The following is a 23,972-nucleotide window of genomic DNA, read 5'->3' as shown; positions in this document are numbered from 1 at the left end:
ATAGCTAAAATAAAAACAGCCTTCAAACAGCACAGAACTTCATAAACTAAACAAACAACACATTGCAAATATTTAAGACTTCCAAGCAAAGGCTACTTCTGTGCATGTCAACATTTAAACTGACAACAAAGCATTTCAGACACTGAGGCAAATGAATGGCTAAAAACCACTACCCCAATGCCATCATCATTTTAAGTGGCTTATTTTTATGTTCTCCTGAAACATGCATGGCATTCAAATTATAACTGAGCAAACGTACATATCCCTAGCCACTTAAAACAAAAAAGAATTGGAAACATTAAATTTAAATCTTTTTGCTTAACCCAAGACTAGAAAACTGTCAGCCCTGAAAATTAGTTTTGCAGAGCCTTAATGCATCTGAAAATGGCTTACTTGCTGAACATGACAAGCAAGTTCTGAAGTAAAGGGAAACCCTTTCCCTCAACACGCACACTAATATTTTTCTTTTCCTGAAGGCTGGATCATTTCCAGAGAACCTGAATTGACTTCAATGGAGCGATAATGTATTTCTTATGAAGAACATGTAGACCGCCTCAGAATACAAGAAAATGGTTTAACCAAGAAAGGGCTTCACCCAGCTTTTCTGGAGATATTCAAAGATCACACTTTAAAATTATTTCTTTTTCAATAATTAGGGCTGGACTACACCAAAGGATATAACTGCTGGTATATTGATCTGTATTACACAAAATAGCAATGAGGCACTCTCTTTATGGAGCCATTCCAAAACAGTGTGAAAGCACTGTAATTTCAGACTCTTAACTTCAAGTCCTGATACTTAGTGAGTGTAAATACATTTTTATAAAATTTAAGGGATTTCTCAGAGTGCTCATGAGATCTTCCTTTTAAATTAACCAGAAGATACCTCTTAAATGTAGAGTACAGTGAAAATAAAGAAAGACACAGTACAAAAGCATGGTTTACAACAGCAAAACACAAATACAACTTAAAGTACTAATCCCAAATTTAACAGATTTCCTAAAATTAGAACACTTCCTAAATTTTCCTTTTCCAGCAGATGAGAAATATCCAAACATATGAAAACAAGACAACGTACAGAAAGCATATGCTCATCAGGACCATGAATACAACTGTGCTCACCAGGACTATGATGTGCTTTAGGAGACACCTAGACCGCAGGGAAAACTCTAACGAGAAAGCAACACCCTACCTTAGGACTACACATCCTGTAGAAACATTTCTCCTCACAAGTCCTGTAATGCTCTATCTGCCTGGGGCACACAGCTCTGACAAAGTAAATACCACTGGTTCTCAGTAAAGGGAATAAAAGATTTGCCTAGACGCTTGTGAATTTGCTTAACTATAAATTTACAGACAAGGAAAAAAAAATCAAGAAAGTATTAATGAAGATATATCCAAATGAAACTGTAAGCACATGACAAAGATCACAGCACCACTTCTGTCTACTTTTATACAAGGACAAATTTAAGCTGTCAAGACAGTATGAGTAATGCAATCACTACACACAGAAAGGTTGGTGTCAGACTGGCTTAGCTATTAGCTGGCCCACTTCAGTCTGCAAAGATTCTCTCGGATTGCAAAGCACCCTCCCTTATTACAGATGGCTTCATTTCTACGGATAGGCTACAGTTTACTACCACTTTCAAGTTAACAATGCAGGCATTTGCTGTAAACTGCTTAGCAAAAACACTTGGATTTTAATACTCCTTTCTGGGGAGGAGGAAAAAAAAAGGCAGTAGTTTTAACACAATCCTTCCAGGGATCATATTTTTAAGGTCAGTAAATCACTGTATTGGCATGGCAGAGGAGTCAATAAAGGTGGCAGAGGACAGAAGCTTTCTTTCCAGATAGGGAGGTTTCACAAAACTCTAACTATAGCTTTTGTTATTTGTTTCTGGTTCCACTGAGAGAAGGACTATCTTAGGGGTCTCACCACTCCCACTCCCATCTCTGATGCTGGGACAAGCAGCTGCTTGCTTAGCTGTGCTCTGAAAGCCATCCCTGAAGCGGCTCCACCAAGAAACTTCACCATTTCCCCACCTCCAAAGAGCTCTCAGGGGTCTGGAAAAAAGTGCAGGCATCTTAAAACTTCCCAAAATGCTGCCTTCCCACGTTACTGTGGACACAAACATGCCTAACTTTATGAACCGAGTAGCCCGATTTCAGCATGACTGTTCATCACATGTGGGCACTATCTGAAGACATGTCCAATGCAAAGGACCATGTTTTGTCCAGCATGAAAGAAACTAAAAGACAAGCAAAAACTGAACGAATATAAAAGGAGCACTGGCTCGAACTAAAAACTCCAAGTAAGCAGAAGTTGAAAAATAAAACAAAAGCCACTTTACACTGCTGTGTGGCCTTTCAACAGAAGATCTGAGGCCCCTGAATTGATCTGAAAAAATTCCTGTTAAGTATTAAGTCATTGGTGCATGGGTAAATTTGTTAATCCATTTGCTAAGGCCACACAGTGGCAGAAATAGCAGATAATCCTGACACCAGCTTTCTGTCCTAATCATTATGCAGTCAGAAAAATCTTCAGTGATGTAAACTAAAAAAGTAAATACAGTTATCTGTTACAAACAGGTATATTAGGTCAACCCAGAAAGGCAAAATTGTGTGTGTGGAATGTTGAAACATATCTCTAGGGATACACTACAGATCTACAGAAGTCCATGAAAATTTAGAGAGAATTTGTAATCAGAAAGTAATTCCATAATTCCCTCTATTCAAGCAGCCCCTATGAAGGGAGTGTGTGAGACAAACTGCAATCATTCTCACACAAAAGTCTCAAGACTTGAACAGAAACCCAGAGGATATATCCCATTACTGTTTAGTACCCATATGAGGATATCAAATGCCTGCCATGTATTCTGTATTGAAATTAAAGGAGTATTTTACAGATTGCCTGTAGGCCACCAAAACTAGAGAAGTGTTCTAATACCAGAGGGCAGACAGACACACAACATGCAGTCAAGAGATCTATGACAATTTCTACCAGCTTTATGCCATTACCTATGAAGACATGCTGGCAACACCAGCTATGGAGCTATGACAATTTGAGACCATTTTGGTGAATGCTTTTGCATTCGTATAAAACATGCTGCAAGCACCAGTTACCCAAGAAGAAAATGCGAGATTATGAACTGACAAAAAGAGAAAAACTTGTTCTATGAATTAAAGATCCTGAACCAGACAATGAGCTACACTGACATTATTAAGATGTACTGAAACCAGTAACGTAATAAAAATCACTGTAGGCAGGGAAGACTAATCTTTCTGTTCTTCCTTAGGCAAAACTCACAGGAATTTCAATGGGATTCAACCCCAGATATAGCTGGATGACTACATCCACAGCCTCCACATGCCAAGCTTGCTCCTGCAGCCAGTCTCTGTTGCACCCATCTTAGTTACACTACACATATCCTGATTGCAAGGATTTATGAACAGCAAAAGTAATTTAGAGGTCATCCACAAAACTGTGGATGAGGTTCACTATTATCACCTCAAGTGTCAACAGTTTTGCAGTAAAGGACTTCTATTGGAAAGACATTCAATAAAAGTCTCTCACTGACTTTCTCAAAACTGCATCTTGCATTTTTTCTGTCCCAAGCACATCTGTTTCAGAGTCAGAGTACAAGCCCACATCCATAGGTTTCTCTGGGCAACAAGGTACAAGAAAGTTTATGATGCGTTAATCACTTTTTATTTTCTTAGGTTCTGGACAACAGAGCACCAAATTAAAACGGTGCTTAAATATCAGGCAACAAAATGCTTTATATATTACAGAGTTTCTAGATGTGAATTCCTTAAATCTTTCAACTCCAAAGTGGCAATTCCACACACTCATCTGAGCAGCACAGGACAAAGGCGTCTGTGCGAACGTACCAGTTCGAGGTCTCAAAGCGGTGTTTGTTCACCCAGAACAATGGGGCATGTGACATGTCAACACTACCCACAATAAAAACACTAAGATAAAGCTGCCACTGATTTCACTATGACCGACTTTGTTTTTGCTAATTTTAAGTCACAACATCAATAATAAAAATCTATGTTGCAAAATCCCTCAATTTAAAAAGTGCAAGCTATCCTCCCAGCGTGCTCAGGTTCTCACTCAAACTCCCTCATATCTTCACACTCACCACCAACTCCCCCCTAAAGCCTCCCTTTGACTCCATCAAGCATTGGATCAATGTTCTATGCCTAAAGCCAAGATTCTTTTTATCAAATAAAGGCACTGCCAAAGTGTGTCCTCTCTGTTCTCTGCCCTTTCTGCTTGTCCCAGACACCCCTCTGCCTTCAGACATGACTCTTGCTCCCCTTTGCTCGCTGCCAAAAGCATGGCCTCCAAAATGATACATCCCCAAGAGTCTTGCAGGTTTCACTCTGCCACAGACCAGGGCCGCACCATTCAAACCATTTAATCCCTCTGGTTCACAAGTGCCACAAAGGACCAAGTCCTACATGTAAACCTTAATTACGGTTAGAGGAAATCAGAGAAACCCTAAAGAAGAGAAACAAAAATACCCAAATTTAGTTTAAAGAACTGACAAAAGGGCTGACAGGAAGAATGCAAAAGGAAGTTCAAAATGACAAAAAGAAGCTTAGCACAAAAAAAATGGGTGGGGGTAGATTAGAAAACTGAATAAAGCCGTAAGAAGGAATAATAATAAAATGATGCAAACTGTCAGGCCTGAGACAAAACACCTCAGGATATTGCATTAAATCACCACACTGACGTTACAGCACGGAGAAGGAGGCAGAGCTAAGCAGAGGAGAGGGCACAGCCACACTGCCCACTGGAAGGGGTTCAATTTAGAAAGAAAAAAACAGTAATCTTGAATCACTTTTCTTTTAATTATGCAAGGGGAGGCTTCGGGGGGGTTACTTTAATCACACAGAGCAGCAGTACGCCCAACAGCACCAGACTAACAAACAAAAATAGGCAGCAACAAGCACATTACCGTTCCAAACCTTGACCATTTACAGTAACAACACAAATGCAAACTGGCTAACCTGATCTCTTACACTCGTGCTTTTGAAAACAGTGCACTTCTTTCTTTGCACCTTGAAAAAACTTCATTCCACAAGCAGGTTCTTACAAAACCGCAGCTGGGAAAGTGGGAGGCACATTAAGCACGCAAATAAGATTTTACATATTCTAACACCATCAATGCAGCTTTCTGGAGCTCTTCAGCAACGTCCAACATACACAAGCCTTGATGCTGGCACAACAGAGAATCTCAGCCTACATAATGGATGTACTCTTAAGCTGGAGTCTGACACTGCATTTCACATACCCTACGAGTTTTTTGTATGAAGTCATCCATAGCGTCAGAGAGTGAGTCAAAACACATCAGAAGTGTTTTCCCTGGCTACCTCCGAATGTTTCCATCTCTTTATCCTTCATGTACTTTTTTCAATTCTTTGTAGTATTTCTCTCGATACACGAGATGTTTAAAAGGACAGTTTGTGCTCCAGTATATACAAGCAACCAGTACCCAACAACTTGTGTCCCAGGCACTGAGACAATGAGAGGAGACTAACAGAAATACCCAGCTTGTACTTACACAACCAGCCCATAGAAACACTCAGAGAGCAGAGGGCTGAACTTCAACTCATAAATAGTACCTATCTGTTCTACCAGACAGTCATATATCTGGGAGGGCTGTGGCATCCAGGCACTTCCATAGGATGACCAAATAGGCATGAAGGATTTTTGTTTTGTTTTAACAGGACAGAATGTCAGAACTTACTTTCTACTGTATTTAGTGTGTACTATATGTACTGTAAGAAAGAATCTTACAAAGGGCCCTGACACACTAGAAATAAATAATCCATATCAAAATAACCTTGCATGTGTAGACAGCAGCGGAACCAACATGGACTTTGCCAACAGTAAAATAAACACATTGATATTTCTAATGTAATCAAAAGCCATTCAGAATCTGCTCTGGAAGACAGTCACAGAAATATAATGTATTTTTCCTACAACTCAAGCAATTATAACAAATATCTACTATAATAGTGAAAAAACACAACTTTTCTTTTCAAAGTTGGTTTCTACCAGGCAGCTACATTTAGCCATCCATTCTTGCTATCAGATTAAGCTCACCAAAACTGCTTAGTAGGCTGTTACACTGCATTTTAAAGTTTTATCACAGTTCAACATACTGAAGTTTCATACTCCTGACTTTTTTCACCTTACACAGCAATAGAAACTTACAGTCCAAACAAGGCACAACAGATTGTGATATTCAGTTGTGCATTTGAAATAAAGCGAAAAATCAGGTACCATGTTTAAATCAGCAAAATGTTCTTGTTTACACAGACAGTATGGACCTCAGTCCTTTCAGCCCCAGGTCTGTTACACTAGGTGTGGGAAACAGCTAATCTATTGCTACACAAGATGTGTTTCTAGCACAATATTTGATGTCAACATTAGCAGATGACTTGACAACACTGTTCCTTATTTTCCTCCATCCACATCTGTGCTAACTTTTGCTTTAAAAGCACATGAAATAGTATTAAATCTGAACACACATAACCTCAAAGTTAGTATGTTATAGATTCACAAATACCAAAATAGCAAAACCTCGCATTTTTACAAACCACTTGCTAATTAATATTTATTAAGAATCTGTATTTATAAGTGCAGGTTTGTGTTAATATCCAAGCAAAAATTTCTGCAATAGAGAAGAATGTTGACATCCATACAAAAATGAGCTGTGATTCATTGTTTAACAGTTGTCTTCCCTTTACAGAACATCGCAGACTGAAGGCCATATTGCCAAACTGAAAGCACCAATACTTCCTTTAACCTAATATAGGACAAATAAATACACTTCAACAGCTTCTAAATCTTGCACGCCCTACTTTTTTGACCCAGATCTCTTATTATTTCCCCCATAGGTCTACGCAATGTCAAAACTATTTTTTCCCCACGAATTTAGACTTAACCTAAAAGAGGAAAAGTTTTCATCAATTCTGTGAGCCAAACAGACCTGGACACTGAGGGGAGGGACGACTGACAGACTCATCATCTCTGTCAAGATCTATGACAACATTTTCAGCCACACTTAATGCTCTCCCAACTGCTGAAACTAATGGCAAAAAATCTCATTTGTTTCAACAAGACTGTAAGTTAGGCCAATAGCAATGATAAATGAAAAATAATTAAAGCTTTTTATTACTATTTTTACAAGGCAAAAATGTATTTTCAGAAGTCACACTGACACTCAAACATTAATCAGCCTGTCCAAAAAAACACAAAAGAGCTATAAGACTTGTTATTCTTCTCCTTAGCCAGCCTGGACAACTTCTTTCAAGAAACTGAACTCCCTTCCCTGCCCAATACTTCAGGGAACTATCGGGGGATGGAAATTCACATAAGGTGTGCTTTCAATCAGGAGAATTCCTAGATCAGAGTTTTGTCTGCAATGGGTCACTCACATGGCGAGCCTGAACTTTTAACACTGCTCAGATCAAACGGATTAAACTTTTAGGACAGGTTACATTTTAGGCACTAAACCTTGACAATTTCTGTGGTTTTGGCACCAGGCATAGTATTTAGCACTAGGTTTTCATAAGTAGTAAATATATGACCCTTAATTCATAACCTTGGAAAAATGTTCCAGGAATAGGCAGTACAGAGATCTTTTCTGTATGTTTTCTCTTCACCACCAGCAGGCACATAGCTGCCTACGGAACAGAAAAGTTTCCAGAGTCACTTTCAGAGTCCTAATTCATAAAAATCTACCAGTCAGTGGGGTTCCATGTGAGCTCTGCATGCAGCTGGGAAAGTGACTGAATCGCTCCCCAAACGCAGCAATGGGTTAAAAGGAGCACTAGCATTAGCTGCAGTGACAGCTGCTTACTTGCCTTGCCAGGTTGGCAAAACTATTGCCCCGCTGAGGGGGAAGGGAAGGCCTACCATTGACACCACACCAGCTAAAATTTCTAGTAACGCGTCTCCAGCGAACTAAAATAACACTCAGTATGTCTGCATATGGCACATGGTTGTAGAGTGTGTCTCTGTAGCACACACTTATATTGAAGAGAGATTAACTGAATCTCAGATAATTTAAAAAAAAAAACAAACACATAACTGGTTTTTTTCTGGATTATTCTGATTTTTTTTCCTGCTAGACATTACTAATAAGTAAGATTGCTCCTTTGTGACATGGAGACTTAAGAATTACAACAACAAACACAAGCCAGAGTACGCAACACATCCTTTTGCTAATACTGCTCCCAGAAATGAATAGAAACTGCACCCTCACAGGACTTTGCAAAAGCCAGCAAACCACATGCAAGACTTGATTTTAGGAAATGCCAAGCACACAGACTGCCAGCCTCACATACAACTGTGGGGATTCAGCATCTTTGAAAATATGACTGTTAATATCTTCCTTTACAGATGCCAGTCTATACTCTTCTTAAAAGTCACGTCTGCACCAAGCAGAAGTAGAGCACAAATCCATTCGCACCACCTGACACTGTACAGCTCTCAGAGCTTTGTGGGGTACTCACAGAACCAAGAAGGGTCATGTGCAGGCACTGAACCAGCCCAACTGCAAAAAGCTTGATACTTGGTGTGCTTGTGTTATTCATCCTAAAAAGGGTCTGTTAGTCTGATGCCATAGTATGGTGCTTCTGCTATTCAAGGTATTGGTTTAGAAAGACTCTGTATCTCTACACAGCACTGAATTACACCATGTACACATGCATTCAAAGACCAGGAGCTAATTCTTTGACAGATGCTGTGCACATTGGCGAAAAAAGTTCTGCAGAACTCCTTGCAAACCTTTCTGAGTTTCTTTCAATAGGTTTTTCAAAAAACTATACCAATTAATCAGGCCTTCTATGATTATTCCTATAAGTAAGGAAATATTCCCAAAAATCTTTCTATCAATCCAAGAAAGAAAATAAGTAGGGCTAAGGTGCAGCACCAACTATTTGAGCTAGTCTAGCCATCTAGATTCTACACACCTGACCCGTGTGTGCATTTCCCTCTGCCATTACACATCCTCTAGATAGGAACTACCATTCATTTCTTATCAATGAAGAATTTTCTTAAGGCTCTTTAGCAATACATAAAAGGAGAAAGTCTAAAGGTTGTCACAAATCTGTGCTAAAGCATTAAAAATCCATGTTTCCGAGAGTAGGCTGTATTACAGTTCTACGGATCTTTCAGAACCAAAGGAGAACTCGACTTGAACTCAAACACAGCCAAGACTCAAGAGCATTTTGTATAAACAATTTCATCCTTGTTTTCATTACGAGAAAGAAGAAAAAGGCCTTCTCATCTTGGATTAGATACCAGAAGGCAGAACCCTAAAGAGAAGTTCACAGTTTTCACACAAACTGGCAAAGTGATTTCTAGACCAGACTTCTGCACTTTTTCACCCAACTTATCAATTCCCCCACAGTGACAGCTATGCTGCCTCATCTTCACCACTTCTTACCTCAAATTAGTCAATTCAATTTTGCAAAATTAAAAGAAAGCAAATATATTCCCTTACAATTTCATCTAAAAAGATATTTCCTATTCCTCATTTGACTGCCCTACTTTACCTCAGAGGAAACCAATTACAAGCTAAGTGTAGCAGTCTCCATCTACTCTGCTTGGCATCACTGGATCAAGCATTTTCAAGTCAAGTCACTCTTTTTATTAAATTAGAGAAATTAAGACCATCTAGCTTCATACTGCAAAGCTCAGAAAGCTATGTGTATTTTGGACAGGGATACCAAAGCCAACAGCAGGAACATAGGAACAGTTTCTTCATCACCTGTTAATTTGAAGGTACTACATTAATGCTGCAATGCAATTCAAACACACTGAAGAGAGCTGTCAATCATAGCTCCTAACGGAAACCCTCTGACACTTCCTCACCTAACACACTTAAATTTATACTTAAAAATGAGTATAAAATGAGTATATTCTTGCAACAGTCACTTTTTGTAGGAGCCAAGCGCATGTAATTACAGCATGTGCAATATACACTTTCACTTCTCTCCCAACCTGCAGCTACTTGCATGAGCTGATGTTTAGGGCTTGAAATACAGTCATCATCACACCCTGTACTCCATGTGCATGTGCAAGCACTCACTAGGGATGGTCAGTACACATAACAGTATCACAGTTACCAATACAAACAACATAAGTAAGACTAAAACCGCTTTGTACTTCGGTATGACACAGTTCAGGATTGCAATATTGCAGTATTGACACGATGCAGTGTCACTTTGTACTCCCTGTCCTTGCCCCACTTTATGACCAAGAAGAGCTGGCGGTAGGTCTGTGTCCACTGTGTCTCTGCTTGCCAGTAGTGTCCTCTCAAGCAAGGGGCCAGAATTCACAGGGGCACCACAATCCTGAGCATCCATGGGTTGTGGGGGGAAGGGAAAAGACAAGCAAAGCAAGCAATTTGAAGGGGTGACTTCTCTTGGGACTATACGTGAGCAGAGGAATAGGACTGACGAAGGAAAGGTGTCACATCTGCCACTGCCTCAGCCTTTCCCAAAATGCTTAAGAGCACTGTGATGCCAGAAAAGTATCAGTGCCATTAAAGTTTCACATCCTACTGCCCACTCCTAATACAAAACACACAACTTCTGCAAGCAGCTTCACAGACATCTGCAGAGCTTATTCACCCGTCATGCGTGTTTCTTTACAGGACTTCCTGGCTTCTGCATGATTACATCCTTGTAGGATGTGGGTCTTTACTGCCACTACAAAAATTATAACAGCAAACACATTCTGTTTGACTCAAATGTGAAGTCCATGTTAAATTAAACTCCAGAAACAAAAATTGAGTTAGGTAAAATAACCGAGTTTGCTTTACATTATTTGGATCTGCTCTTCCTAACTAAAAAAAAGAAAAAATTACCTGAAAACTTTGTAAGAAATTTTGAACCATTTCCCCTCATCCATCCAGGGCCTCTTTATGCTTAGGGCTGTACCACTTTTTACCATCCAATTCTCTCATGATGGGAAAATGTCTATGAAGTACTGCTGTTGGGTACTTAGCACTTATACCATGCCCATGCCTTACAACTTCAAAGCTTTATGCAAACATCAATAATTACCATATATAGAATAAAACTGAAAGAAGTATTCATATTAAAAAGAACAAACTCATTGAGAAAGTAAATCATAACTACCTGTTTGAAGGGGGAAAACGCTTAAGCAAGAGAAGCTCCTGTAATTATTGCATTCTTTATGCCGTGCATATGCGTTACAGCTCTGCACATTCAAATGAACAGAAATCATTAACTCTTGTACAGTCTTACAAAAAATTTTTAAAACCCAAAAGCCACACCCCAACTCCTTCCACACATTCAAATTACACTTCCTTCCCCTTTCCTCATGGAGTGAGAACTAAGTTTTTTACAGGTGTTCTCAATAACAGTTTGGGAGGCACGCCACTGAGTTCCCAAGACACTGTAGCACATGAACCTTGTTCTCATGGAGGCAAATCCACCTTCCCCAAAGAAAACTTACAACAGTGGAAGTGAACGGGCTCAGGTGATCTTAGGTAAATAATATGATAACACTGTATTCCATTAGACCTTAACCAAAACAAGAGGGGAAAAAATCACTACAAGGACCCACAGAAAGTTTGTTATAACCATTTGCAGGGCACCACCTGCACCCTAAGCACCACCACAGCACCATGGGCCCCTTTTTTTCTGTGGCTAAGAGGGAAAAACCCTCCATAAGCTCATCTAACCTCTTGCTTAAATTCAAGGACCCACAAAAGAGTTTAAAGGGTCAGTTTTCATTTGAAACGTGCTCTGAGAAGACAGTTAACACACATGCATCCAAAGGAAAGCCCCAAATTCAGCATGAGCCTCATGCACACCAGGCTGCTCACAGCAAGATAAAGGCCCCAAACTACCCCATACACTCGAGTACAACTCAAAACTCAAACATCAGTTTATGTTACCCTCTCTAACGGACACAAACAACAGCCCTGGTGAAATCCCAAAGGGCAGAGACTACCAACACCAAAAGACCTTGCTAATACCCCCAGTGTACTCATTTATTTTACCACCACAGGAGAGGAGAGTCAGAGAAGCCCAGAAACATTTTTTTTTTAAGCAACAAAGAATGGTTCTCCTAATCGTGCCTCTCATGCTTTAATAATAAAGCAAGAATGTTTTGTGATACCCCCATAAATCAGTTAGGAATTTGATTTACACAGACAGGAAAACGAGGAAGTTGAGCATGTTGGAGAGTAGTAAAAACTTCACCAACAAACTTCACTTTCCTACAGAGCGACCTACAAACCAAACTTTCCTCCAGACTCACGTGTCATCTACAGCAACAAGCCTCTGCCATAAAGCACATACAAAGTTTGCAGTTCGGAGGATAAAGCAAAAGACAAGCAAAAGGAGACCTTCATTCTCTCATGCTGCCTTAAAAGGAAATTCGGTGATGAAAGATCGAATTCACCTGGAACAACACGCCAGATTTAACCCTTTCGAGGGTACCACAATAACAACAAGCCACATGTTCTGCCACTGCAAGACCTATACCCTCTCCCAAGAAAAGACATACCATCAACCATGCAAGCTTGTCTAGAAGACGCAACACACAATTTGCACCGGGGTTTCTGACAGGGATAAGCCCAGGACGAGAAATCCCCTGTGAAGTGCAAGAAAAAAGATCACTTTCTACCCCAAACTGAGCCCTACCCCTGACACCATAGGGTCTTTTACTTTCCACCTCTAACTTTTACAGTGAAACTGATCAATAACTTGAATGCTTCGCACGGAGTGGGGGAAGGGGTGGGAGGTGGGAGCAAATAACTGCCACAGACCGTGTCCCGTCCCCCCGAACAAGGCAAGGGCCGGGCTGGGGGTAAACTCTGCCGGGAGGGGGAAGGGCGTCCGCCCAACCCCCCCAGCATCCCCCCACACTCTGCTTTTTTGCCCTTCCCCTCCCCCCTCCAAGTAAATATGCGGGGAGGGGGAGGGGAGGACACTTCTCCACACAAATCAAGCTAAAAATAGGCCTTTCGCCATGGCTCCCGTGTGCCTTTCGCTGCCGAGACCAGTGTGTGTGTGTCCCCCCCATTAAAGCCTTTAAAATAATGAAGCTCGGTGGGGGGAGGGGAGGCCAGTAACGCGGAGGGGGGGAGGGGAAAGGGGTGCAGTCTTCTTAAAAATAACAAAATCCACTCCCCCACAACCCAGACCCACAAGAGCAGACACCCCCCGCCCCCCAGTACCCCACATTTATTAGAAGGGGTGGCGGTGGAAAGTGGGGGGGGGGCCGCGGCTGATGTTAGGCGGGCGCCCATCCCCCGCCCGCCACCAACCGCTACAGAAACAAACAGGGCGACCGACCGCCCCCCCCCCCCCCCCCCCCAACACCCCCCCAACCTCTGCCTTCCCCCGGCCCGGCCGAGGCCCCTTCCCGGCCCGGCCCGTGGGGGCTCGGCGGCGGAGCGCCCCGGTCCTTACCTTACAAACGGCGGCGGAGCGGCTGCTCCCCCCTTCCTTGGGAATGGAGGCACAAGAAATTCACCCTTGTTTGTCTCTCCTCCTGTTTTTATACAGCCATAGATATATACATGTACTCGTCTGTGTGTGTCCCTGTGTGTGTCCACACGTATAGGTATCGGTAATTTTTTTTTTTGAGCTGAGGTGTCCACACCAAGAGGAGGAGGGAGAAAAAAAAAACAGGAAAGAAAAAAAAAATTAAAAAAACCCCCAACAAACCAAAACCACCACCACACACACACAGGCGGAGGAAGGAAAAAAAATAACCAGCGAGTAGTGCTGTGATATTCAATTATACCCCGAGCCAGGGGCCGGGGGGAGGGGGAGGGTGGGGAGAGAAGGGGGGGTGAGAGATTAAGTCCCGAGGAAGGGGGGGGGGGGGGGAGGGAAAAAAAAAAGTAATATGTGTGTGTGTGATTTAGATTGAGGAGGAATTGAGGCAGAATGTAAAAGCTGTTACTAAGGGAAGGAGCCAAGCGGCTCGGAGCAGCCAGCGGCCCTCAGACACTCGCGCGGGGAGAAGGTGCCCAGCCGCACGGAAATGGGCGCCAGAGAAAGCAGCGCCGCCGCCGCCGCCGCCGAGGGAAGGGAGGGAAGGGAAGAACGGAGCCGGGAGGCGCGGCCAGGCCAGGCGAGGAGGAACGGAGACGGCCTGCTGCGGCCGCCCGGCAAAACAAACCCGCTGCTCCGGCAGCGCGGGGGACCCCTGCCCCCCTCTCTGCTCACAGCCACCCTCCCCGCGCTCCTCCGAGCAGGCGCTGCGGCATTCGGGGCCGAGCGTGAAGGGAGGCGGTTGCGGGGAGTCCTCCCGCGGCCCTAGCAGGAAGGAGAGGCCGCCTGGGCCTGCCGGCGGCCGCACTCCGCCAGCTGCCAGCGGCCTGGGCCAGCGAAATATCGGCAGGCACCGCAGGCCCAATGCGACCAGGCGGCGTGGCGAAGCCTTGGAAGGTCTTCTAGGAAAGGCATTAATTGCTCTGTGTTGCCAAAGCGCTTATGTAAATGCAGGATTTAACGTGGTGCTTTTACTTCTTTTTCTGTGCTGCGTCGCGGCTGGCAATGGAGCCTGGCACGGGGGAGCCAGGCCTGCGCGCTGTGGGGCTCCGCAGGGCCCGTCGCACGCCCGGCTCCGTTACGCACCTACCCTGTCATGTCGTTTAACGCACGTAATCCTCTGCTGCCACAGCGTTGTGCCCAGCCTGGGCGCTGTTCATTTTTGGAAGCGAAATGCTGTTTGTCACTTGTATCGCAGGTTGGTTTATTTTTGAAAGCAAGCATTGTTAATTGAAACCACATTCATCGCTAGGCAGACCTTCCAGTCTTAAAATATTTCTGCAGTAGCATTTCATGTTCTGGGGCATTGGTCCAGGACTCTCATGTCCGGACGTTGACTCTCCTGCAGAATTCCACTGACCACAAACCGTGCACAGATACGACTGCAAGAATGGGATCGCACTTCCTGCTTGTGCCATACATAGGCCAAGCTCTGACGTGACCTGAGTGGGGCCTCCACGTTGCCACACTGCAGAACTGCATCTGCTGCAGCTGGCAAAACAGGAAAGTAGAGAGACAAACCACATCGCACGTTTGTTGTTGTGTTTGGGGGTTGTGTGTGTGAACAGAGTTAGGCATTGCTGGAGAACTGCGCTAGTCCTAAGTGGCAATGCTGGAGTTAAGGGTGGATTTTACTTTCAGCTTAACGACTACAGCACACTACTGGGCAAATGTCACCCACCTGACCTTCATCTCACAAGCAGGTGGGATCCCTCAATTCCACAAAACCTTGATGAAAGCATATGGGTGGGTCTCTGGGTGCGGGATCACCTCATGGTGCCTGTTGTTTTTGGGGGCAGGCCCATGCACTTTTCCATCTTTCGTGATGATTATTTAAATATTTGGAGAAAGCACCTTTTTTTCCCCTCCCTTTTCACTTCAAAAACATTTAATTCTGAGAAAACCCTGGGCCTTCAATCTATCTGCTTGTAGAGGGCTGAGCTATATGAGGAAACCAAAGTCTTTCTAGGAAGCATATTTGTAATTGCAAACTGCTTGATGCTCAGCATTTATTTCTCTAATGCTTTTGGTGGCCCAAGTGGACACTTTCTCTTCTCAGTAATAGTATGCAGGTGTGTAAAGAAACAATACTTTTTGAAAACAATATCCAGTCCAACTCCAAAATTTGACCACTTTGCTGAAAGTTGGGAAGTTTAAAAGTGGGGTGGGGAGAATGGCAAGGGACTCATTAAACACGTTTCTGCTTTATAATCTGATTTGTCAGTGCTTCAAAGGAGTTTAATCTCCTGATACTCTGAGTGATTTGCTTTCCAGGTAAGAGAACGTAAGCAGTGACAGTGGAGGGAGGGAGAATAGGAGTATGCATGTAGCCTATGGCAAGAGGAAAGATAAGGGACCTGTTACAGGGGACTATGGGACACCAGGGTCTTGAGGAAGGGTATGGGAGGAGCTGTGAGAAGTCCATGAAATAGGCACAGGAGGTGTTGCATTCAGAAAGCTTCTGTGAGAAACAGAGGAAAGAAAATGCCTCAAGTGTGTGCTGTTTGGCCCACAGGAACTACAAACACCATCTTCCCATCCATCTGCTGAGCAGCGACAGCGTGCTGAACTGAAGTCATCTGGCTGAAGGTTTCCGTGGTCTGGTGCTTCTCCAAATGTTCAGTCACCGCTCTGGGGTGCCAGACGCTGGGTTTTAACGCAACAATGTACTCGACTGGGGGACTACCTGAGTACACCTTCTGCTCCCCAGAATCTGCAGAGTGCATTCAGGCAGAGTAGTGCTTTAATAATTACACTCCATCCGTTTTGTTCTGCTTGCCTTTCTTTTACAAAGGCGAACACCTCACAAGACTCTGCAAAGGCCTTATGTTGTGTGATGAGCTTTAGACCTTGCAGTTCTATTGCCCAAATATGCAGCTGGGCTCACACTTACTGGGGCCATTTCCAAAGTGTACAGAAGGGAGGATCTTGCTTGCACAGGTTTCCAAGAATGAATGTTGGGTAACACAGGGCAGTTGAGCAGGTTATGATTTACGGCAGGTTGTTCAGTGAGTGAGCTGAGCTTAGGGAGTTGGCTTTGCCTTGAGTCAGGAGAGGCACTTCTAAACAATACCTGTTGTTACATTTCCTTGCCCAAAGTCTCTCAGCAGTAAGAAAGATGAAATTAAGCCCTAACTTTTAGCTGTAAAACTGGACCAGATCTCAGGTCTTGGTTCATCCATGTGTTTAAATAAAAACCTGCCTACAGCCTGCTTCAGTAACACAGCTGCTCACATTCAGTGGCTCTGCCATTTCAGCTACTGGGAAGTCTTCTCACAGCCATATTTGTAAGAGACATCTACAAAATAGTTGAAATTAGTTGTAACAGCGAGTGCTCAGCCTACTGAGCACATACAAGCAAATATTTGCAATAACTGGACCGGTGTTTGCACAGCACCAAGTACACTGCTCGGACTCCATAAATAATAATTCTTGGCATTCACAGTGTGGTTTCCATTTTCAAAGCACTTTAGTCATAACCCTTGACACCTATATGGCCTTTTACATCTTTACAAGACTTAATTAATCCTCACAGTGTCCTGTGAGATAGGTATGCACTGCAATAGTAACAATAACAACAATTAATAATTCATACATTCTACTCAAAAATCACTTCAGGGATTAAAATGCATCTGTAATACTTGAGTTTTATTAACATTTTCCAGCAAATAATAAAAGCCATGGTATTGTGTTAAATCTTTTGCAGATCAGGGCGAGACTGAAGGCCCATGAGATAACCAGTACATCAATAGGAATTAGACTGACTTGAGAAAAGCAAGTTCAAGCCCAGCCCACCATGCAGTCTAGGTGCCAGAGTGAAACTTGCCACACACGGCAGTGCATAAATAAACACCAGCGAACCAGGAAGGGTCTTTGTTCATTTTTAGCTCTTGTTTGTGCAAAGGCTGCCACAGTTACTGCATGCGTTACAGGACCCCATCCTATACAAACACAGCACCCAGAGAATGCAGGCACTTAACTGGGTGAGAAATGGCAGTGACTCAGCACCACATTGCGCAACAAGGAGAGAAGGGAAAACCCTGGCCAACACCTTTCCCTTGTAAAAATTACCATACTGCCTTTGATATGCAGGCAGGCCCCAGTTAAACCTGATATTTAAATGAACAGGACTTAAATCCTGTTGCTTTAAATAGAAAAATCTGTAGGGTCCCACCGAGAGAGCTCCTCAGCTCCAGGCTTGCACTGATGGAGCAGGAAAGGCATGCTGGGGTCTGGCACCTGCACTGATGGATTGGTTTCCCACCAAGACGCTTATTTCAGCTTATGTCCCAAAGTGGATTAATATAAACCACAAAGGCATCCTTAGTCCTAATAATGCTGCCATGCCAGAAGAAAACAGTGGGAAAGTGCAGAGATAGGTACTCCCACACCCTAACAGTGTCCTTGTGACTTCCCTCTATCTGCAAGCTCCATATCTGGAGGGCCAGTGGCCTTTGTACTCCAAGACTGTTTCATGTTTCTGAGTAGGAAGCATCTTCTGCCACTACTTTGGCACAGAAACTCATCAGTGATTGATCAATGGACACGTCGTAAAAAATGTGCAGCACTGGTGATGAACATGCCTGTAGCACTACTGTTCATCACTTGCTTTGAAGTATACAGACACATAGTAGATCTCCGTGAGACAGAGAAGATTCAATCCCAAAACAATCATATTGTTGCCCAGAACATCCTGGAGGCTTCTGCTTCCTAGAAGAGACACCAGGAGTAGAGGAGCAGGTGAACAGTCAGTCCTTCATAGACAGTTGATAAACCATGTGATCCAAACCCATGAGCCAGGAATTTCAGGACACCAGTGGGCACCTCTCTGGTATACAGAACTTCAGCAGGGTGCAGGCTGCTCATCCCAGCCCTTCTACACAAGGGCAATTGCATGTTTCTATTTTTAAAAGCTACCATCAGGCCCCAAAAAGCAGCACAGCCCCCAGATGACAAAGTTAAGAACTGCTGCAGGACTAGGATGTTTACCATAGCCATTGGCCTTATTGTTCTATTGCTGCTGACTACCTACACAGACACCCAGCATACCTGAAAGGCTTTAAGAGAAATCCAAATGTGTGTGAACTTGTCACACCAAGGTGAGCTCTCAGATCAATGCCTGAGGACCGTATTTTTAAAGGAAAGCTGAGAGAAACAGAAAAGAGATGCCAGCTGCTTCAGCTCTCAAGTGAAGGCTCCCACACCTTGTCTTCCTTCAGGGGAAAAGCCACTCCCACTGAGCACATCTTCCCTTTTGAGGGGGAAGAAAAACAATGGGTTTGCTGCTGCAGTCCTAGAGCCTTGCTGCTAGCAGAGGGCTGCCACTGTGGGCAGAGAATGCCACCAGCCTCTGGGCGCCCAAAGTGCTTCCTGGAACAAAAGGGAAGACCAAGTGAAAGCTGTCCTAGGGCCATGTCAAAAGCTCTGAACATCATTCCTTGCTACCCAGAAGTTGGCCCCAGGAGGATCTGCAGATGTTCTGCACAATTGTTGAGGAGAGAAAGGAACAAACAATATGGGAAGATGCTGATACCGACCTGACTCCAGGAAGCAACACAGGCTGACCCCACTGGGTTTAGCTACCATGGGTACAGAGCTGTAGTTTCAACATGCAGTGTGGTTGCTTCCTTGAGAGGCCATGCTCTGACAGTGGGTACCAGAACAGCAGCCAGGCTGTTTTTAAGCAACCTCTCTGCAATCACACCCAGCACTGCAAGATCAGACTTCCTTGGAGTTCCTGTAGTAATTAAGTTTAGCCAGAGTGAGATACAGGCATGGGAACACATTTATTTTTTGTCTCTCTGAGGACTGTTTTCACTTTTTCTGTTTTTTTATTTCCCATTGGACATGTAAATACCCATATTTCTTAAAATGGGGGGAAAACAGTTACTTCTCAAATAGAAATACTGAAGAGGGCCCTGTTAATGCCACGGTTGTGGCAAAGATCCCTTCACAGCAGGGTTGTAACTCGGATGTTACATCCTACCAGGGCTAAGCAAATCCAGACTTGCCTTGTTTTAAGTAGGTTACGAAAAAGGGTGTGTACCAGCTGCTATCACACACCTCTGAAGTTTCAAGCAAGACATAGCTGGCTCTCGTATGAGAGCAAAACGATTATCTCACGGGGCCAGGATGTGGTTGCAAAAATTCAGTACTGTATCATGATGATTCATAATATAATCTATGTTTCTTGGTATAATTACTGCAGAGTAAATAAAGGCACAAGTACAAAAGGAGTATTTATTAGATATTTACTCTTATGTCTGTCACATACTGTTTCACTATTTCCTGGCAGTCTAGAGATCCAGCCAACTGGAAGAGGATATTTGCCCATACTTAAAACTTCACTTTTCTTTCATATTACCTGCTTTGTTCTGCTTCTTTCTGTGAGGAGAGGATGGACCCAGGACTGTTTGTTCCCTAATCAGAGGCCTGAAGAGACTCCTCATGTGGCCTTCAGCAAGCTGTTTATTATCAGGGCACAAGCTTCCACCTATAAAAAGAGAAGACTAACACAGCTACTAATGATGATAATACTGTTAGCACATAATTATCTATCACAAGAAAACAGGGAGGGTAAATTAATGTTTAGAAAGTATTTTAAAGATAAAAATACTGATTTTGTGAGGGCTATACTTTCTGTCCTGAAGACAGCAATTGTTGAAAAACACCTTCTAATTAAGTTTTGCTAATGATGATGTCAAAAGATTTAGATGAAAAAATAATGTATCAACAGGTACATTCAAAAATCCCCTGATTTTTCTTCTTCTATTACTGGTATCACCTGCTTTGCTATAGATATTCTATATCCATATCTACAAGATGTTAAGCATTGTTTTCTGGCATATTTCATGTAAAATTAGGTGCACCCCACACTTATATTAGACAACTTGCTCTAATGATTTGAAGTCAGTAGAGGTTTTGCAGTTATTTGAGATTTTTTTCTCTGCCCCACTGGGCTAGGATTTCATCCAGGATCTCCAGCCTTGTCTTTCACTGCACATCACTGATGTGCTTAACACTCAATTAAAGTACACCCTGGATTTATTTTATACAATTCCTTACCTGTGAAAGGGTGATTGCAGGTATACATCAGGAGCTGACTGCAGCACAAATCCAGCCAGAGCAGTGACTTTACTGAGGCCTCCCATATTTCCCCTTTGTTTAGTCCATTATCTACAATTTGTTGAGCATTCATTTCTTTCAGTTGTATTTTTGAGGACTTTAGATATCAAACTTCCTTGAGCCGGTTGTAAAGTTCACCCTTTCCAAGGTGCACCATGACAACATTAACTGTGAACTGCTGCAGTAAATTAAACAGCCATTATTTCCACAAAACATTTCCAGTAGGAAACCAGATTTTATACTGAGGTCTCCCATATTTCCCCTTTTTTTAGTCAATTATCTCCATTTTGTTGAGCATTCATTTCTTTCAGTTGTATTTTTGAGGACTTTAGATATCGAACTTCCTTGAGCCGGTTGTAATCTTCACCCTCTCCGATGTGCACCACGACAACATGAACTGTGAATGGCTGCAGTAGATTAAACAGCATTATTTCCACAAAACATTTCCAGTAGGAAACCAGATTTTATGAGCTGTGTGAGCATCCCATGCAACATTCTTAGCAGTTACATAAAACACTTCAGGGTATACACAGAAAGAGACATTTGACTGGCTAGACCAGTGCATTAGAAATAGCTCTCGACCTTTCACAATGCTAGATATGTACTGTAACATGAGTCCAAAAACCACACACGAAAAGAGGGACAGTAAAACCCCCCCAAAGCACACAGTGGAAGAACGAACAGAGAATTATTTCCTCAGCTGAGCCAATATTTCCTACAACATGGCTTTCTGTGAGTCAGCCTTTTTGTGCCACGGAACTTAAAATAGCAAAAGTGAGATAACAGCAGGCTTGTTGGAAATAGACATTTTCAAGGGATAACAAAAATAAAAAGGAAAAAAAAAGAACAACTCTTGGACTGGGAGAGTGGTGACGAGCATGGTGGTGATCTGCTGGTAATAGATTGCTCTAAGAATATATACAATGTACTTAACATTTATCTGAGAGAGTGAAACTTGGAAAATCCCAGGTATGCAGGAAGCCTGCAACAGAGATTTCAGCAGCTCCTTGTCCCTCTTGCAGTGCTGAGGACAGAGATGAAATCACCCCAATTCTTCTCTTTCTCCCTTTCTCATAAGCAGGTTTCATCTCAACCCCAGCGCCTCCTTTAATTTTCATTTTGCTTATGCTTCTGAGAAGCTCTGGGCCAGCAGAGAGGAACCTCAGCTATTCTTCACACTGATTTCACATAGTCCAGGACAGAGCTTAATAAGCATACACAGAGGAAAGAGAATATTTGTAGAGGCAGAATGAAACAGGGGATGGGCTAGTAATTATATAGACTTGTTGGCCACATCCCAGCCTTCAGTGGTTCTTCAAGGGCTGTGCCTGTCAGAAATGAGTTTAAAGTCTGTGTGAGATGCATCTCCTACCAAACCCATCAACCTCTGTGTCTGCTTATGCGCACCTAGTTAGGGGAGTTCCCACTGGAAGCAAAGTTCATGCACCCACCAGCAATTCTGCACTGCCAGCTAGAAGCAGTTGGCATGCAGAGGGGCAGAGCCTCACTGTGATCTTTATGCAAATTTGTACTTTTACAAAAATTAAGATCATTATTAAAATAGACCCAGAATGGACCTGAAAACGCACCCCAGTTTTCAGCAGGTCTGGGGTTGTCTCTTCCATTACTGGCTTCATGTCGTCTCCTCTACAAGCAACCCATCCGCCTCAGATTTCATCTGCTTGCTCACAGTCCATATGGATAATTCCTTCTGTTCCCCTATATTTAGGTTCAAAATCTAATATTTGCTAACTTAATTGGACACGAAGCATTTTGCAAAGAAGAAGTGGCCCCACGCAGATACATGGCATTTGTCTTTTATTTTTCATTTCTCACTGTCAAACGCAGGTCCTGTTCTGCAAGGCGCTAGGCAGACACAGCTGCACCAGATGTGTAACATAAGCAAACAAAGCCAAGGCACAGATACTGCCCAGCTTTACATAGCAGGTTATTTTTAAAGCTAAGAGCAAAACCTCTGTCTCATGAGCCTCGTTGAGGGGAGGCTTGCTCCAGCCAGGCTGCATCTCAGCATTCAAACCCAGGCATTTCTGTGCAAATGCCTTCTCTCCCTCCATTACTCAGGAATTTTTATTTTAAAAAGTCTTTGAGGACATAAAAAACTTTTCATTTCCCACATCCTGTCATTAAGCAGCTGTACATTGAACAATGAATGATGACAAACCAAAGCAACAGTTTTAACTGAAGCAGGATTACACTTGGCATCGCTATTTGTTATGTGGCTTACCGGACAGCAAGACAAATGTGTACTTCTGCTACCCTTTCCTGCTGCCAGCTCTGTCCCCTATTAATACATAATAGCACAACTGGAGGGAGCACTGTAGCCAAAGGATGAGTCTCAAAAAATCAAATGATGTCTGGGCCAGTAAAACCTGGGAGTCTGCAGTTTTGGATGGTACCTCTGGGCTGCGTTCTCACTTCTGACACTGACCCAGCACTCTCTGATGCTTCAGAGGGAAGAACACCACCCACACAAAGCTGCTGACCCATAGTGGTCTCCTATACATACAGGGAGACAGGTGTCCTGACCCAGGAGGCATCTGTTCACCAGAGAATCTTAACCAAAATTCTGCCGTGTTACACTGCATTATTCTCTACCAAGTAAGGTGAGAACACAATTAATCAAACATGGATTGGTTATCACACAGTACTTGCAGAGGTTTAAGTAATATCATACTCTGCTTGTGCATCCTCCAAAGCCTTGCTGGTAATGATGATACATTGCTGTTAACAGTAATGCCATTTAGAAACTGGAGGTACAAAAATATCTGCCGAGGATGCTGCTGGCTTTACACAAATTGCTGTGGATGTGTAATCACATCACTCTGCACCAACCTGAGGCTTGGAAACAAAGAGGCTCAAATTGCTGCACCCATCAGGACAAGGTAGCTCCACTGAGGTAGGAGGCTGGCAAGAGCCAGCAGCACCTGTGCAGAACCCCGTCAAGACAAGACCCTACTCCCACTACCTCTTCCCCACGCACAGCTCCAAGCTTGCACAATAGCACCCAGGACCCCGCAACCCTTGTGTCCCCAGGGTCTACAGCCCTCACCAGTAACCCGGTTCACGTCTGGGAGGATGTACTCTGTGTCAACAAAGTGACATTTAGCAATGTCTGCTTGGAAGTGTTCTTGATTCCTTCTGGACCATCTTTCCATGCAAACACAAGAGCCATTCAGCCTGGGTCGCATCCACAGGCAACTGGGAGTCAATGGGATCATTCATGTTCCAAAAATCGTGCGCACACTCAAGTTATTCCTTTG

The 23,972-nt window shown here is 43.2% G+C and overlaps 2 protein-coding genes and 1 long non-coding RNA gene across 5 annotated transcripts in view; 1 reads left to right on the top strand and 2 right to left on the bottom strand.

The window, feature by feature from the left end:
* Positions 1–13,945, bottom strand: part of TBL1XR1 (TBL1X/Y related 1) — a 118,838-nt gene extending 104,893 nt beyond the window's left edge. For 2 of the 3 annotated variants that reach the window (XM_064164705.1, XM_064164706.1), the window contains exon 1: positions 13,477–13,945. The gene's annotated coding sequence lies outside the window, so the exon portion shown is untranslated. Of the gene's footprint in view, positions 1–12,319; positions 12,335–13,476 lie in introns of those variants that run through there. The other variant, XM_064164707.1, reaches the window with a different exon arrangement.
* Positions 10,239–17,081, top strand: LOC135186733 (uncharacterized). Its single transcript, XM_064164710.1, has 3 exons — positions 10,239–10,298; positions 13,938–14,764; positions 16,082–17,081. The coding sequence occupies exons 1-3, from the start codon at positions 10,239–10,241 to the stop codon at positions 16,137–16,139; spliced, it is 945 nt and encodes a 314-aa protein (XP_064020780.1). The 3' UTR covers positions 16,140–17,081.
* A 112-nt stretch (positions 17,082–17,193) lies between these two features.
* LOC135186730 (uncharacterized) overlaps positions 17,194–23,972 on the bottom strand; it is a 31,640-nt gene continuing 24,861 nt past the window's right edge. Inside the window, exons 2-4 of the long non-coding RNA XR_010307084.1 lie at positions 19,931–20,059; positions 19,104–19,303; positions 17,194–18,276 (exon numbers count right to left, since the gene is read on the bottom strand). This is a non-coding gene — a long non-coding RNA (uncharacterized LOC135186730). The remainder of the gene's footprint in view (positions 18,277–19,103; positions 19,304–19,930; positions 20,060–23,972) is intronic.

This window comes from Pogoniulus pusillus, chromosome 26 (genome assembly GCF_015220805.1).
Source record: "Pogoniulus pusillus isolate bPogPus1 chromosome 26, bPogPus1.pri, whole genome shotgun sequence".
Taxonomy (NCBI): Eukaryota; Metazoa; Chordata; class Aves; order Piciformes; family Lybiidae; genus Pogoniulus; species Pogoniulus pusillus.
The sequence above is the reverse complement of the archived record's forward strand: the minus strand, read 5'-3'. Positions and strand labels throughout refer to the sequence as shown.